Consider the following 17,695-nt stretch of genomic DNA (forward strand, 5'->3'; position numbering starts at 1 on the left):
TCAGGCTAGTCTTGAACTCCCGACCTCATGTGATTTGCTTGCCTCGGCCTCCCAAAGTGCCGGGATTACAGACATGAGCCACCACGCCCGGCTAGCTCCAAAATCTGAAACTTTCTGCATACTGACATGATGCCCCGCTACAAGTGGAAAGTTTCACAAGTAAGTACTTAACACAAACTTTGTTTCATGCACAAAATTATTTAAAATATTGTATACAATTACCTTCAGGCTGCGCTTATAAAGGATAAATGAATTTGGTCTTTGGACTTGGGTGCCATCCCTAAGATATCATTATGAATAGGCAAATATTCCAAAATCTGAAAAAATCCGAAACACTTCTGATCCCAAGCACATCAGATAAGGAATACTTACCGTGTGTGTGTGTGTGTGTGTGTGTGTGTGTGTGTGTATGTGTGAGTGTATGTGTATAAAAACCCCGTCTTTACTAAAAATACAAAAAATTAGCCAGGCGTGGTGGCGGGTGCCTGTAGTCCCACCTACTTGGGAGGCTGAGGCAGGAGAATGGCATGAACCCAGGAGACGGAGCTTGCAGTGAGCGAGACTCCGTCTCAAAAAAAAAAAAAAAATGTTTATCCATTCATACGTATATGCACATACCCAGCTCTGTGAGCCTGGGGACTAGTTATATTTGGGTCACATTTGTACCCTAGGGTTGGGTCCATCAAATATGGTTTGAAAGAATAGATGAATAAAACAATATTAACAATAGTAGGCCAGGCGCGGTGGCTCACACCTATAATCCCAGCACTTTGGGAGGCCGAGACAGGCGGATCACGAGGTCAGGAGATCGAGACCATCCTGGCTAACACGGTGAAACCCCGTCTCTACTAAAAATACAAAAAATTAGCCGGGCGCGGTGGCAGGCGCCTATAGTCCCAGCTACTCGGGAGGCTGAGGCAGGAGAATGGCGTGAACCCTGGAGGTGGAGCTTGCAGTGAGCCGAGGTCGCGCCACTGCACTCCAGCCTGGGCGACAGAGCGAGACTCCGTCTCAAAAAAAAAAAAAGAAATATTAACAATAGCAATTAACCATTTAATTGATCCTTCGCAGGCACCACTAGGCCATGTGAGAGATGCAGGATTTTTTTTGAATCCCCACAGTCACCCGTGAGACAGAGACTGCTCTTACTTCCACTCAGCAGAGAAGAGGAAGCTCTGAGAGCTCCTTGCTTGCCTCTGCCACCAGGAAGGAACCACGGGGCTAAAGGGAGAACTCATCTCTGATAGTGTCAGAATGATGTGACCATGAAGGCAAGGCCTGGGTCTCTGTTGGTCATAGCTGAGGCCCCAGCAGTGGCCTAGGAACACAGCACTCAGGAATGAATAGCTACCTTTTTTTTTTTTTTTTGAGATAGAGTCTCGCTCTGTCGCCCAGGCTGGAATGCAGTGGCACGATCTCAGCTCATTGCAACTTCCGCCTTCCAGGTTCAAGCAATTCTCCTGCCTTAGCCTCCCAAGCAGCTGGGACTACAGGTGCCCACCACCATGCCCGGCTAATTTTTGTATTTTTAGTAGAGACAGGGTTTCACCATATTGGCCAGGCTGGTCTCAAACTCCTGACCGCAAGTGATCCGCCCGCCTCAGCTTCCCAAAGCGCTGGGATTATAGGTGTGAGCCACCACACCCGGCCTAGCTGCCATTTATTAAGGGCCCATGGTGTGCCAGACCCAGTGCTCACCAGCTTGGCATAGTAGTCCTTTTAACAGGCCTGCGAGGTGGGTATTGATCATGCCTGTGTTAAAGGTGATGCCACGATAACAGCTAATGCTGTTGAGCAGTTCTCTGGTAACCACTGTGCTGACTACTTGGCTCGTGTCTCCGCTTCATCAAAGCCACACCCAAGACTAGGAGGTGGTTCTTACTATTTCCATTTTACAGAGGACAAAACTGGAGCACGGAGATACGTGGCTTACAGTCACATAGCATGAGGGCAGAGCTGGCACTGTAACCCAGTCTCTGACCCTTAACCTCTCTAAGCTTTTCACCTGCGCCTTATCATGCAGAAATAGAGGTTCAAAAAGGTGAGGCGTAGCAAGACCCCATCTCTGCAAAAAATAATAAAAAAAAAATTAGCCAGGTTTGGTGGCATGCGCCTGTGGTCCCAGCTACTTGGGAGGCTGAGGCAAGATGAGACCTGGGAGGGTGGGGCTACAGTGAGCTGTGATTGCACCACTGCACTGGAACCTGGGTGACAGAGTGAGACCCTGTCTCAAAAAAGAAAGGTGAAGCGACTTGCCCAAGGTGACACAGCCAGGAGGTGAGATCCCATCATGGTTAGTCCTTAGAATTTGGGAGTCATGGGGCTCTCGGTTCAAATTCTAGCGATCCCACTTACCTATAGTGTGACATGGGCAAGTGACTGCCTCCCTGAGCCCATTTCCTCTTCCACATGCGAAATGATGTCACATGGACAATCAGCTTTGGCTCTAACAAACCTAGAGCATCTATCAGTGGCTTAAACAAGATAGATGTTTATTTCTTAGTCACTGAAAAGCCAAGAGGTAGCCAGTTAGCTCGGGGACCTAAGCCGCTTCTGTTTTGTTCTCCTGGGCACAGCTTCTCTTCCCAGTGTTGCAACAAGGTCTAAGAGGCTCTGGCCATCGTGTCTTCATTCTATCCAGCAGCGAGGAAAAAGAGGAAAAGGGGCAAAGCGCTCATGCCATTTGTTGAGAAAGTTTCTAGGCCAGGTGCGGTCGCGCACGCCTGTAATCCTAGCACTTTGGGAGGCCGAGGCAGGGGGGTTGCTTGGGCCCAGGAGTTCGAGACCAGCCTGGACAACATGGTGAAACCCCTTCTATACCAAAATATACAAAAATTAGCCAGGTATGATGACGTGCATCTGCGGTCCCAGCTCCTGAAGAGGGTGAGGTGGGAGGATCTCTTGAACCCGGGAGGTGGAGGCTGCAGTGAGCTGTGACTGTACCACTGCACTCCAGCCTGAGTGGGAGAATAAGACCCTGTCTTTAAAAAAAAAGTTTCTGGATGTTTTCCTGTAACATTTCCACTCCTCCCCTGCTGACCAGGAAGTAGTCTCATGAACAGCAGTGAGGAAGGCTAAGAGGTGTAGACTTTATTTTGGGTCGCCCTGACCAGATATATTTGGAGTTCTATTACTGTTGTAGGAAAGGGAATAGATGTTGGTTGCCAATTAATGGTTTGCCACAAACAGCGGAGACAAGAGCATGTCCGTCGATGTTGTCGCAGTGTTGGACACACGGACCACTGAGAGAGGCCTGGCCAGCATCGCTATCGCTCAGTAAATATTAGCTCTTGTTATTGACGTTACTGTTCCTGATAGAGCTGGAGTTTGGATCCAGGTGGAGGGATGGTGCAGAGGAAAGAAGGCTGGAGCTGGGACTCCAGGCCCCCTCCCTGTTAGCAGGGGAGCTTGCTGCATTGTATTCCCCCTCAGGACAGTGGTGACGACCAACCCCTCTCACTGGATAATGGGGAAGAGCTCAAAGAACCAATGGCTGTGGGTGCTTTGTGGTGCAGGCCTGTACAAGCGGCCATTGTCCCTGTATGCGAACGTGACCTGCATTCCGATCTGGGCTGCCAAGCTGTGGAGTATGGCTGGGCCGTGGCTGATGGCTGCTTTGAGGAGGGGACTCTCATCTCAGTCTTGGGCCGAGAGCGGAGGCTGTGGAGCGAGTGTCAGTGAAGCTGCGGTAGATTGTGGTAGGCTGAATGAGTGTGTCCAGATGCAGTTGGTTTCTCTCTTCTTGATTTGTCGTTAGAGCCTGCTTTCTCTCCCTGTCTTCAGTCCCAGGCAGACTCCGGTTCTGTCATTGCTTCTGTCCTTGTCAACTTTCCTTTTTAATCAGTGGTTTGGAAAAGAAACAATCCTCTGTTGATACGGAAATGAGAAGTAAACAGGTGGCAGCTCAGGTGTCGCCTCTTCCAGGAAGCTCCAGACTGACCCGCAAGTCCGGGTCAGGTGTTCCCCCTGTGGGCCCCCATCTCAGCGCTGTCCACTTTAGGTTGTCCTTGTGTGGGGACAAGTCTTTGTCCCACACTGGACTGTGAGCCCATGAGGGCAGGGCCAGGGCTATCTCAGTTACTGCCATACCCTAGCACAAGGCCGGCTTAACAGTTGAATGAAGGAATCAATGAGCAACTTTATGAACTCCTCTGACACAATCTGATCCTAGAGACAGGATAATCCAGTGGTTAAGAGTTGGTTTTGGGCTGGGAGCGGTGGCTCATGCCTGTAATCCCAACACTTTGGGAGGCCGAGGCGAGCGGATCACCTGAGGTCAGGAGTTCAAGACCAGCCTGACCAACATGGAGAAACCTCATCTCTACTAAAAATACAAAATTAGCTGGGCATTGTGGTGCATGCCTGTAGTTCCAGCTACCTGGGAGGCTGAGGCAGGAGAATCACTTGAACCCGGGAGGCAGAGATTGTGGTTAGCCTAGATCGTGCCATTGCAGCCCAGCCTGGGCAACAAGAGTGAAACTCTGTCTCAAAAAAAAAAAAAAAAAAAAAAAAGGCCGGGCGTGGTGGCTCACGCTTGTAATCCCAGCACGGCTGAGGCAGGAGAATGGCGTGAACCCGGGAGGTGGAGCTTGCAATGAGCTGAGATCGCGCCACTGCACTCCAGCACTCCGGCCTGGGTGACAGAGCGAGATTCCGTCTCAAAAAAAAAAAAAGTGGATTTTGGATCTTGAAGAGGTACTTATACACTTATGTTCATTACAGCGTTATTAGCAATAGCCAAGAGGTGGACGCAAGCTAAATGTCCATTGAGGGATACATCGAGAAAGAAAATGTGGTCTCTACACATAATGCAATATTATTCAATCTTAAAAAAGAAAGAAATCCTGTCCTATGCTACAATATCAGTGAGCCCTGAAGATGTTATGCTAAGTGAAATAAGCCAGTCGCAAAAAGACAGTATTGTATGATCCACTCATAAGTATCTAAAATAGTTAAACCTTGCTTGAGCGCAGGAGTTCCAGGCTGCAGTGAACTGTGATCACACCACTGTACTCCAGCCTGGGTGACAGAGCGAGACTCCATCTCAAAAAAACAGACAGAGAGAGGAAGGGAGGAAGGGAGCTCACTTCGGCAGCACATATACTAAAATTGGAACGATACAGAGATTAGCATGGCCGCTGTGCACGGATGACACAAAAATTCGTGAAACTTTCCGTATTTTTGGTAAAGAAAAAGAAACCTAAAAGAAAAGTCAAACCCTCAGAAAAAGAAAATACAGTGGAGGTTGACAGGGATGGGGGGAGGAGGAAAGGGGAAGTTCAGTTTTGTTTCAGTTTTGTAAGATTTAAAAAGTTCTAAAGCTCTGTTGCACCACAGGGTGCATGTAGTTACTACTACTGTACTGTACACTTAAAAATGTTAAGATGGTAAATGTTTTTTACCACAATAAAAGAATTATTCTTGGCCAGGTGTGGTGGCCCACACCTGTAATCCCAGGATTTTGGGTGGCTGAGGCAGGCGGATCACCTGAGGTGAGGAGTTGAAGACCAGCCTGGCCAACATGGTGAAATCCCGTCTCTACTAAAAATACAAAAAAATTAGCCAGGCATGTTGGTGCATGCCTGTACTCGGGAGGCTGAGGCAGGAGAATCGCTTGAACCCGGGAGGCGGAGGTTGCAGTGAGCCAAGATCATGCCGTTGCACTCCAGCCTGGGCAACAAGAGTGAAACTCTTGTCTCAAAACAAACAAACAAAAAATTACTTTTAAAAAGCAAATAAATAAAAAGAAGTAGATTTTGTAGTCAGGCCCATCTGGGTTCAAATCCTAGTTCTGCTTATTCCTAATGTTAGGCAGGTGGACCCCATGGCTTTGAGCCTCAGTTTGCTCATCTGTAACATGGGCATAAGAATACTACCAGCTGGGCGTGGTGGCTTATGCCTGTAATCCCAGCACTTTGGGGGGCCGAGGCGGGCGGATCACGAGGTCAGGAGTTCGAGACCAGCCTGGCCAACATGGTGAAACCCCGTCTCTACTAAAAATACCAAAATTAGCCAAGCGTGGTGGCGGGCACCTGTAATCCCAGCTACTCAGGAGGCTGAGGCAGGAGAATCCCTTGAACTTGGGAGGCGGAGGTTGCAGTGAGCCGAGATTGCGCCATTGTACTCCAGCCTGGGTGACAGAGTGAGACTCTGTCTCAAAAAAAAAAAAAAAAAGAAAAAAAGAATAGTATGTTTCTCCCATGGTTGGGACATTCGAGTGAGACAGTGCACATCAAACAGCGCCTGGTTTTTAGTAGGGTTCATTGACTTTTCCAGAATCTCCCAACAGAACCAGGCTCTGGACTCCAGGTGTTTACTCCCGGCTCAGCGCTTATTCCTTTCTGTAAAGCTGACCGAGCCAGTAGCTTCCCTGTACCTGCCAAATTCTGTCCTGCAAACAGTGTCCCATGAGTCCTGGCTGTGGGAACTGGGCATTTGGCCTGGAGCAGCCTCAGGAGTATGACGAGATCTTGGCCTTAGACTTGGCTGGCTTGTCCCAGGGCAGAGGGAGCTGGGTGCGCTGTGTGGCCCCAGCTGAGGAATCAGCTAAGGAATCGAGGGAGGCAGGCGAGGTGCAGCATGAGTAGCTGGACTCCAGCAGCGCCACCTCGCTGGGCCTGTGGTCTTGAGTGTTCCTTAGACTCAATTTCTTTAGGTGTGAAATGAGAGTCACAGCAGCCCAGCACCTGGCACATAGTGAGTGCGGGGTTGCAACTAGCCAGGTATTAGCTGTGGTCCCTGGTGAGTGACTCAGCTCCTTCCAGCCCGGACTCCACCTTCTCATCTGCCAGCTGAGGGCTGAGATGGAGACAGAGTGAGGAGGTGCAGGAGCTTGGAAACTTGGAGCTGGCGTTTTTTTCCTGAAGGGGCTCAGAGTCTTCATCTGTTAGTAAGGATTATTCTCTCTTTCCATCATTGGGTGTTCTCAAGCGCCTGCTGTGGGCCAGGCCCTGTTCTAGGCTTTAGGGATATAGCAGCCAAAACAGAGTCCTGCCTCCTGGGAGTTACGTTCTAGCATGGGAGAAAGGTGATGAATGAATATTAGGTCCAGTGATAGGTGGTAGCGGGTGCTCAAAAGAAAACAAGTGGAGTTAAGTGAGTGAATTGTGTGGTATGTGAATTACTTCTCAATAAAGCCATAGAGTGAAGGAGCTGGGGTAGATAAGTGGGGAGCTATTTAGATAGGGTCACTGAGGCCGGCTTTTAGGAGGAGATCTGGAATAAACAGGGGAGCAGCAAGTGCAGAGGTCCAAGCAGAAGCACAGGGCATGTCTGGAATGCCCAAGGAATGGCGTGAGGTGAGGGCCTGTGTGCCTGGAGCAGAGTAGGGGAGGGAAGAAGTCAAGAGAGGGACAGGCCAGCGCCTGTGAGGGCTGAGCGGTCGGGAGCGGGGTGGGGGGTGGCGGGCGGGGTGCGGCCCAGCAAATGTCAGCAAATCCCCTGGAGGCAGAGCCCAGCCTGGACCAGACTGTGTCCGCACGTTGAAAGATGACCAACATCATTAGCCATCAGGGAAATGCCAGTCAAAACCACAAGATACCACTTCACCCACACTAGGCTGGCTGACATGGAAAGGACAGACTATAACAAGTAGTAGGCCAGGCATAGTGGCTTATGCCTGTAATCCCAGCACTTTGGGAGGCCGAGGCGGGCGGATCACCTGAGGTCAAGAGTTCGAGACCAGCCGGACCAACATGGAGAAACCCCGTCTCTACTAAAAATACAAAATTAGCTGGGCGTGGTGGTGCATGCCTGTAATCCCAGCTACTCAGGAGGCTGAGGCAGGAGAATCACTAGAACCTGGGAGGTGGAGGTTGCAGTGAGCTGAGATCAAGCCATTGCACTCCAGTTGAAGAACCTGATTTCTCTACATTCTTGTCACTACTTTTTTTTGTTTTGTTTTTTGTTTTTTGAGATGGAGTCTCACTCTTGTCCCCCAGGCTGGAGTGCAATGGCGTGATCTCTGCTTACTACAGCCTACCTCCGCCTCCTGGGTTCAAGCGATTCTCCTGCCTCAGCCTCCCAAGTAGCTGGGATTATAGGCGCCTGCCACCATGGCTGGCTAATTTTTTTGTATTTTTAGTAGAGACAGGGTTTCACCATGTTGGCCAGGCTGGTCTTGAACTCCTGACCTCAGGTGATCCGCCTGCCTCGGCCTCCCAAAGTGCTGGGATTACCGGCGTGAGCCACTGTGCCCGGCCCACTGCTTGTTATAGTCTGTCCTTTCCATGTCAGCCAGCCTAGTGTGGGTGAAGTGGTATCTTGTGGTTCTGATTGGCATTTCCCTGATGGCTAATGATGTTGGTCATCTTTCCGTGTGCGGATGCAGTCTGGTCCAGGCTGAAGTGTCCACACCAGTCTCTAAATGAATGGCCCTGAGGATGGGAGGTGAAGAGTTAAGGGGGCTGATATTTTAGAGAGCGAGGTCTTCGTACTGGCTATGCAGAAGATTGGGCCACCACCTCGAGAGGAACCAATAACTTATTTCTTTAATTTCTTTTTTTTTTTCTTTTTTTGAGATGGAGTCTTGCTCTGTTGCCCAGGCTAGAGTGCGGTGACACAATCTCAGCTCACTGCAACTTATGCCTCCCAAGTTCAAGCAATTCTCCTGCCTCAGGCTCCCAAGTAGCTGGGATTACAGGCATGTGTCACCATGCCCAGCTAATTTTTTGTATTTTTAGCAGAGCCTGGGTTTCGCCATGTTGGTCTGGAACTCCTGACTTCAGATGACCTGCCTGCCTTGGCCTCCCAAAGTGTTGAGATTACAGGCGTGAGCCACCATGCCTAGCCAATTCCCTTATTTCTAAAGGTTAGCAGGTTGGTTCACCTCTGAGGTATGCCCCACTTGACCTTAGAAGTGAGCTTGTTGCAGGCCGGGCACGGTGGCTCATGCCTGTAATCCCAGCACTTTGGGAGGCCAAGGCGGGCGGATCACGAGATCAGGAGATCCAGACCATCCTGGCTAACAGGGTGAAACCCCGTCTCTACTAAAAATACAAAAAATTAGCCGGGCGTGGTGGCGGGCGCCTGTAGTCCCAGCTACTCTAAAGACTGAGGCAGGAGAATGGAGTGAACCTGGAGGCGGAGCTTGCAGTGAGCCGAGATCCGCGCCACTGCACTCCAGCCTGGGCGACAGAGCGAGACTCCATCTGAAAAAAAAGAAAGGGTGGTGACCTCAGTCCTGTTTGTTTACCCCTGCAGAAGAAGGACCCAGCCCAGTTCCTGCAGGTACATGGCCGAGCTTGCAAGGTGCACCTGGATTCTGCAGTCGCCCTGGCCGCTGAGAGCCCTGTTAATATGTAAGACTAATACGGGAGGCAGGGGAGTGTCTGAAGTCTGGGAGTCAAAACGGACCTGGGGTGTTGTAGAGTCTGGAGCAGAGACTGAAGTATGGACAGACCTTTGGGGACTCAGAGGCAGGGAAGGCGTGACGCGCATATGAAGGTGATAGTCACAGGGTGTAAGAACAATGAGCAGGGATTGGGGTGGAGGCCCCAGAGTAGCAGTCATGGTTGGAGGACTTAGAAATGGGTGGAGCCAGGGCCAGAGGCCCAGAGGAAGCAGAGAGTAGGTTGCCAGACCAGAGCTGTCTCAGGGTGCCTGGGGCCCGCCCTTCAAATACCCACTAGGACGTGGTTCAAGTTCCCCAGTATTGCTTGGTTCTGAGAAATGGGGCCCTGGTGTCCCCAGGGGCAGTCAGATGACTGGCCTGTTTCAGGTCCCAGGAGCCTGAATGTGGATTCAGGGAGGCTTGCAACAGAAGGGACTGAGAGCTGGGGGTTGAGGTGACGGTCATGGCATGGGGACCGAAGCAGGCTGAGGGCCAGGCTTCCAAGTCTCAGCTGGCAGGGAGCAGGTGCTTTGTGTCCTGGGCAGTATGGACCCTGAGGTTCTTGCTTTCTTGCTCCCCTCCCACTTCAGGATGCCCTGGCAGGGGGACACCAACAACATGATTGACCGATTCGATGTCCGTGCCCACCTGGACCACATCCCCGACTACACCCCCCCTCTGCTCACCACCATGTAAGCCACCTCCTAGGGGGTTGCCAGGCACAGCGTCATACCCAGGAGCCCCTGTTCTTTTCCCAGCCTGCCTGTCACCTTCCTAGGAGCCGCTCCTATTTGGTACCGCCCTGATCCTGAGGGGGATGCCTCATTTCCCTTCCTGCTGGCTTGGGGTGGGATCCACCCCTTCTTTCTGATTTCAAGGTCTCACCCTCCCCTAAAGCTCCCCAGAACAGGAGTCAGACGAACGGAAGTGTAACTACGAGCGCTACAGAGGCCTGGTGCAGAACGACTTTGCCGGCAGTGAGTGATCTGTGGGGGGACATGGGGTGTGGGATTTGAGGGCCCTGGAGCCTGGAAGACCTAGATAAGTTTGGGAAGAAAAGTTTTATCCACATACTTTCTACTAAAGGGCCTTGGGTTCCGGCTCCAGCTCTACAATAGACTCACTTTGCCTGCATCTCTTTCCCCTTCGGGGCCTCCGTCTCTGGATTTGGTATAGGGGATGTCTGCCGAATTGGTTGTTCCCAGCAGGGTCACGTCCATATACCATGCCTTCTGACTCTGTGGTCCTTTTTTCTTTAAAAAATAGAGAAAATAGCAAGAATATGTTTTTATTTTTATTTTTTATTTTTATTTATTTATTTATGTATTTATTTGAGGCGGAGTTTCGTTCTTATTGCCCAGGCTGGAGTGCAATGGCGTGATCTCAGCTCACTGCAACCTCTGCCTCCTGGGTTCAAGTGATTATCCTGCCTCAGCCTCCTGAGTAGCTGGGATTACAGGTGCCCGCCAACACCCCCAGTTAATTTTTTGTATTTTTAGTAGAGACGGGGTTTCACCATATTGGCCAGGCTGGTCTCGAACTCTTGACCTCAGGTGATCCGCTCACCTCGGCCTCCCAAAGTGCTGGCTTACAGGTGTGAGCCACCACGCCCAGCCAAGAATACGTTTTTAAAAGCATTTAGAAAGATGGGGTCTCACTGTGTTGTCCAGGCTGGTCTGGAACTCCTGGGCTCGAGTGATCCTCCTGCCTTGGCCTCCCAAAGTGCTGGGATTATAGACATGAACCACTATGCCCAGCCAGGAACAGATTTTTTACCTCTGTGTATTTTACTGTGCCCACACAGATCAGATTGTCAGCTCTGAAGAGGAAATTTCTCCATTTAAACGAATATTTTCCAGCATTTGACAATTTGCCAAGTGTTCATGTATGTCCAGGAATTTTCTCCCAGCCCAGCCTTATCACCATTGTCATTTTCCAAATGAGGAAACAGAGGCTCAGGGAAACTTCTCGCTGCTCTGGGCTTGCCCAGGGAGGTTTGGACCCCGACAGACTTGGGCTTTTTTGTCTGTATTATCATTACATCTGCACAACCACCTAGCAAGGTAGGGGTGACACCCAGTTTTGGGTTTTTTTTTGTTTTTGTTTTTTGAGATTGAGTCTTACTCTGTTGCCCAGGCTGGCGTGCAATGGCGCAATCTCAGCTCACTGCAACCTCCGCCTCCTGGGTTCAAGTGATTCTCCTGCCTAAGCCTCCCAAGTAGCTGGGATTACCGGCGCGTGCCACCACGCCCGGCTAAGTTTTGTAGTTTTAGTAGAGATGGGGGTTTCACCATCTTGGCCAGGCTGGTCTTGAACTCCTGACCTCGTGATCCACCTGCCTCACCCTCCCAAAGTGCTGGGATTACAGGCGTGAGCCACCGCGCCTGGCCATCACCCCGTTTTACAGACAAGAATGTCGAGGGGGAACACCCTGTCCAAGGAGCTGGGATTCTCCACATGTCCTTAACCACTGCTCCCTGCTGATGGAAAGCTCCTAACTCACCTACCAAGAAGGACTTGAGATTCCCTTTCTTGGGGTTCCCTGTGGAGTTAAGGGAAGGATGGAGTTCTCTGCTGGGTTTGTCCCTTACCACCTGGCAGGTCTCGGCTTCCTCCTTGAGAAGGGTGGTGGTGATGATTTTGTTGCATGGGGTGGTTGTGAGAGTTGAGTGAGATGATGTGTATAAAACCCCAGCACTGAGCCTGGCACAGTCAGCCCTCCATGTGGGTTTGCTAGTCCAGTATTTGTTTATTTCTAAGAATAGATGCTTTTTTGATTTTCTAAAATCAGAGGCTGCCAAAATTCTAGTGATCACTGAGGCCTTAGAATCAGGGACATGTGTTATAATTGATACTGTTTTTGCCATCATTCCAGGCCACATGGATTCCTGGTGGTAGAGCCAGGGTTCCCTTAGTTTCGCCTCACTCTGCATTTATTCATTCATTTCCACAAACAGACATCGAACACCTGCGGTGTGGCAATGGTAGGGGAGAGGGCAGCAGCTCCATACTCAATGTCAGTGATGCCAATTGCAAACCAAGGTGATGTGACAGACAGTGTGCCATTCTCTGAGAAAAATAGGACAGAAGTCCTGATAGAAGCTCCCTGGGAGGCACAGATAGGCCACAGGATTCCAGCCGAGAGCAGCCTGTGCAAAGCCCTGTGTCAGCCAGGACTGTGGGCACAGTGGAGGGGCAGAGAGAAGGCCCGTGTGGCCAGAGCAGGGAGAGCGAGGGAGCTTGTGCAAGACAGGGTCAGCAGGGCCTCTCTTGGGCTTTGGAGACAACAAGTAGAAATTGGGGTATCTGCTAGAGCAAGGAAGGGCCGTGCTACATCCCCTTCTGGCCCGCCAGCCTGTCCACCTCTTGTTCCAGATAGAAAAGCTGAGGCCAGCCGGGCACGGTGGCTCATGCCTATAATCCCAGCACTTTGGGAGGTTGAGGCGGTGGATCACCTGAGGTCGGGAGTTCGAGACCAGCCTGACCAACATGGAGAAACCCTGTCTGTACTAAAAGTACAAAATTAGCCGGGCATGGTGGCGCATGCCTGTAATCCCAGCTACTTGGGAGGCTGAGGCAGGAGAATCGCTTGAACCTGGGAGGCGGAGGTTGCGGTGAGCCAAGATCGCGCCATTGCACTCTAGCCTGTGCAACAAGAGTGAAACTGTCTTAAAAAAAAAAATAAGAAAAAGAAAAACTGAGGCCTAGGGAGGGAAGGAAGGAAGGGGACTCACAACCCACGGTCCCACAGCGAGTCAGGGACACGTGTCTCACTGCAAGGAAGATCAGGAAGGCTCTGGTACATTGTTGAGCCCCCCAAGCTGGGTGTTGGGGGTGCAGGAGAGCCCAGGTCATCCCAGCCCACACCTAACTTAAAATGAGCCACAGAGAGGCATGCAGTGGAGTGACCTGTGCAGTCAGAATGGCATGTGGCACTCAGGAGCAGGTTATGGTTTTGAAGGGTCCAGCCAGAGGCCTCCAGAAACAGTGAGAATGGTGGTAGAGTGCCCAAGTACCAGGCCAGGCACTCACTCTGCCCATGGTCCCATTTTACAGAAAAGGAAACTGAGGCACAGATGTGTTAAGTCCCTTGACCAAGGTCGTATGTCCAGTGAGTGGTGTGTCCAAGGCTCTGCTGCAGTTCCTTGTGTCCCACCAGACATAGTTTGATTATCTGGAAGTGGTGACTGTCCCCCAAGGTGCACTGGGGTTGCACCTGTCTTCCTGCCCCACCGCACCCTTGTGTTCCCCCACGGAATTCCTAGTGTCTCCAACCCACTCTGACCTGGGGTCTCTTGTTTGCTGCAGTCTCAGAGGAGCAGTGCCTGTACCAGATCTACATTGACGAGTTGTACGGAGGCCTCCAGAGACCCAGCGAAGATGAGAAGAAGAAGTGAGTTGGGGTCTGGGGTGCAGGGGGTTGAGGAGGCAGGAGGGCTGGGAGCCCCAGCCAGGCATGGCCTCTTCCATCCTGTCCACCAGGGTCTCCCCGAAACCAAGGATGGTGTTCAGCACACAGTCAGTGCTCAATTAATAACTGTGTAGAGGAAGAAGCCCTGTCAGGGAGCCAGGGCTTGCCGAGGGCTCTGCGTTGCATTTTCAGCTTGGGGAGTGGTGGGAGGTGCAGGTCCTGTGGTGAGACAGCCCTGGGTTTGAGTCCTGGCTGTGAGGCCCTGAGTGGGAATTCTCTGAGCCTTGCTGTGCTTCCCTGTAAAATGGGGCTGGCAGGGGGCCCTGCTGCCTGGAGTTGGGAGGCATGCAGGAGACGGAGCTTGTGAAGTACCTGTTCCAGCACCTGCCGTGTAGTGAGCTTGCAATCAGCCCTAGCTGATGTCACTCTGGAGAGAGGCTTCTTAAAGCCGCGTCCCTCAAGGAGTAGCTGGGGAGACCCGGGGCTTATCTTGGAGCAGCTGCCTCTGAGGAGCAGTGGCCGAGCAGTCTCACTTCTCTCTTCTCCACCTCAGTCTGATGAGCACAGGCCTCCTGCCATCACACACACTGTTCCCTCTGCAGGGCTTAGCTGTCCTACAGGCCAGCTGCTGTTTCCCTGGTGCACGGTAGCCTGGAGCCCTGGCTCGGGGCTGGGCAGCTCCCTCAGTGACACCTTCCCTCCTGCTCCCCCTGACTGCTTGCCGCCTTCCTCCACTGGGAGAGGTCCCATGGGACTGTACTGGGAGCTTCTTGGAGACTTCACCCCTCGTCCACGGCCCCAGCCTCAGATCCTGCTCAGGCCCCTCAGGCCCTGCTCTGTTCAGGGCAAAGCTGGGGCACCTGGCTGCTCAGGAGGACTCTGGGCTGCGCCCTTGTGGGACTCATGGTCTAGGCGGGAGACAGACCTTCCCCAACAGAGATGACCCAACAAAGGCAGGGCTGGGGAGCTCAGGACAGTGCCGACCCACCCTAGGGTGCCAGTCAAGGACTTCTTGGCAGGTGGGGCCCTGGAGCTCAGATGTGGAGGAAGAGGGAGGAGCTGGGTGTGGGCAGGAGCAGAGGGTCCTAGGCTGAGGGAGAGCCTGAGGGGAGGGGGCCATGGCACTCGAGGCTGGCGTGTGGGGCCAGCCTGGGGCCCTCATCTCCGCTGGGCATGGCCCTGGCTCACCGGCTTCCCTTTCCCAGGCTGGCAGAGAAGAAGGCTTCCATCGGTTATACCTATGAGGACAGCACGGTGGCCGAGGTGGAGAAGGCGGCAGAGAAGCCAGAGGAGGAGGAGTCAGCGGCCGAGGAGGAGAGTAACTCGGACGAAGATGAGGTCATCCCCGACATCGGTGGGGTCCCCTCTCTGCCCTCCCCACTTGCAGTCCCTGGGCATCGTTTCTGTGTCTCGTCCCTCACCCTCTGTGGGGCACCCCGTGCTTACAAACTGTGTCTCTCTCCCTCCCCCACCCCAGGGCACGCCAGCCTCCTGCTGCCCCTGTCTCACTCCTGTCCTCTGTTCTGGCCTTCCTCTGCCTCACTCATCTCTCATTTCTAGGGTGCTATTTCTATGATCTTCTCCCCTCCTAGGTGTTGGCTCCATTCTCCTCCACTTGGGCCGGCCTCTCTCTGCCTCTGCCCCTCTCTCCTGCTCTCTTCCCTCCTCTGGAAAACAGGTGTTCATCCTCTTACAGAGTCAGCCCCCATCCCCCAGGCATCTGTTCACCCTCCTCCTCTCTGCCATTCACCTCCCCTCTGGATTCCCAGTGATCAAATCGCCCCCGAGTCTCTCTGTTTTTCTCATCCTGATTCTTACTCCAGCAGCCAGCTCTTTTTTATTTATTTATTTATTTATTTTGAGATGGAGTCTTGCTCCGTTACCAGGCTGGAGTGTAGTGGCATGATCTCGGCTCACTGCAACCTCCACCTCCTGGGTTCAAGTGATTCTCCTGCCTCAGGTTCCCAAGTAGCTGAGACTAAAGGCACACGCCACCATGCCCAGCTAATTTTTATACTTTTAGTAGAGACAGGGTTTCACCATATTGGTCAGGCTGGTCTTGAACTCCTGACCTCATGATCCACTTGTCTCGGCCTCCCAAAGTGCTGGGACGTGAGCCACCGCGCTCAGCCCAGCAGCCGGCTCTTTATTCACACTCTGTAGAGCCACACATTGACCTCTGCTCAGACCTCCTTCCACTGGCTTATCACACGCGCTGCTTCCAAACACCTGTGACCCACACCCTGCCTGCCGCCCACCGTGATCTTCAGCCGCCATCTTTCCACCCCTATTCAGTCTTCCGTCTCACGTCAACCCCACCACACGTCTCACTCATCCATTCCTCCCTCCCTCCACCCACCCATCCCTCCTTCCTTCCTTGCCTCCATTCCATTCATCCCTCCATCCATCCCTGCATCCCTTCATCCGTCCCTCCAACCATCCGTTCATCTCTCCCTTCTCTTTCCCTTCCTGCATTCATCTGCCCCTTCAAGCCCTGTCCCCGAGCTGCCTCTGTCCACCGTGTATTGTGCTCACCTCTGGCCAAGCCCTGTGCCAGCCTAGGGGATGCCAAGATGAGCCAGACTTGATGTCATCCCTTCCTGAAGAGTCCTTCAGTCTGGCAGGCGCCCCATCATCCCCGCCTCCTGGAGCACTGCCCTTTCTCCCCTGTCCTCTCGCTCGGCCGTGGCTCCTGACAGCCTTTCTCTTGGTGCAGACGTGGAGGTGGACGTGGATGAATTGAACCAGGAGCAGGTGGCAGATCTCAACAAACAGGCCACGACTTATGGCATGGCCGATGGCGACTTTGTCAGGTGAGGCCTGCCTGCTGACCCCTACCCATTCTGTGGGCCCCACCCTGGCATCTCACTGTTACTCCCGGTACTGACAGCCATCCTGTTTGTGAGCATTTGTGTGCCTGGCCCTGGGCCCAGGACTTTACACATGCAGGTCCCTGAGCCTATGGGGGTCGTGGCCCCACTTCATCTGTGCAGAAACAGGCTGCACCCAAATCACCCAGCCTGCGCTACTTAGTGTGACCTGGGGCGAATCTGACTCTTTGAAGCTCTGGGCATTCCTAGGCTGGGGGGACAGCGCCCTCTAGTGGAGAGGCTTCGTTCCCTGGTTATTTATCCTGGCAGTTGCTGGTTGTACCTTTACCCTGAGTCACACCCCCTGCTGAGCTCGCAAGACCACACAGAATGGTCCCAGCTCACTGGGCAGTGAACCAGAAATGGAGCCTGAGCACAGCACCCTCTGCCCAGATCCCTTTGTGGCTCCCACCTCCCTCAGGAACATCCAGTGTCCTCACCACGGCTGAAAGGTCTTACCCATCTGGTCCTCTTGACCGCCACCATCCCCCACTGCCCAGCCGGCATGGTCTCCTTGCTCCTCAAGTGCAGAGGCCTGGGCCAGCCCCTGGGCCACTCTGTCTGCTATTCGCTTCGGGCGTCTGCAGCTTGCTCCCCCAGGTTTCTCTCTAGATACCCCATTCTGTGTGGCTTCCCTGAGCTCCCTCTTGAAAACTGCAGCTTCCTCTGCGTTTGCTCTACCATCTAATGGACCACGCATTTTATTCCCTTGCTCATTGTCTTCTCCCTTAGAGTGTAAGCCCGTGCAGGTGAGGATTTCTGTTTTTTTTTTCAGTGCTGAGTTCTTGATACCTAAGAGAGCATCTGGCACACAGAGGGTGCTTGATAAGTGGCATTGGATGAAAGATACCTCAGGCTGGCGTGGGGTGACTCGGGTCCCTCACTTTCTCTGATAGCTCAGGCTGTGTCCTCCTTACCCTGTGGCCTGCCCTGTCCTCCACCCTAATTCTCACCCACCTCTATAGGATGCTCCGGAAAGACAAGGAGGAGGCAGAGGCCATCAAGCATGCCAAGGCTCTTGAGGAGGAGAAGGCCATGTACTCGGTGAGGTCTGGGCTGGAGTGGAAGGGGACAGGGGTGTGT

At 52.6% G+C, this 17,695-nt stretch overlaps 1 protein-coding gene and 1 non-coding gene across 5 annotated transcripts in view; both read left to right on the forward strand.

The window, feature by feature from the left end:
* The window catches only part of CLASRP (CLK4 associating serine/arginine rich protein), a 31,821-nt gene that overhangs the window by 3,734 nt on the left and 10,392 nt on the right, over window positions 1-17,695 (forward strand). For 3 of the 4 annotated variants that reach the window (XR_004026360.1, XM_030795805.1, XM_030795804.1), the window contains exons 3-9: window positions 9,202-9,299; window positions 9,922-10,023; window positions 10,229-10,308; window positions 13,640-13,724; window positions 14,948-15,096; window positions 16,459-16,555; window positions 17,578-17,656. Coding sequence is in view for 3 of the 4 variants with exons in the window: in XM_030795805.1 (XP_030651665.1) it covers window positions 9,202-9,299; window positions 9,922-10,023; window positions 10,229-10,308; window positions 13,640-13,724; window positions 14,948-15,096; window positions 16,459-16,555; window positions 17,578-17,656 (690 nt within the window). In the remaining variant the exon portion in view is untranslated. The remainder of the gene's footprint in view (window positions 1-9,201; window positions 9,300-9,921; window positions 10,024-10,228; window positions 10,309-13,639; window positions 13,725-14,947; window positions 15,097-16,458; window positions 16,556-17,577; window positions 17,657-17,695) is intronic. The other variant, XM_030795806.1, reaches the window with a different exon arrangement.
* On the forward strand, window positions 5,080-5,183 carry LOC115831119. The gene has a single exon (XR_004026653.1). It is a non-coding gene; the product is annotated as a U6 spliceosomal RNA (small nuclear RNA).

Source organism: Nomascus leucogenys, chromosome 17 (genome assembly GCF_006542625.1).
Source record: "Nomascus leucogenys isolate Asia chromosome 17, Asia_NLE_v1, whole genome shotgun sequence".
Lineage (NCBI taxonomy): Eukaryota > Metazoa > Chordata > Mammalia > Primates > Hylobatidae > Nomascus > Nomascus leucogenys.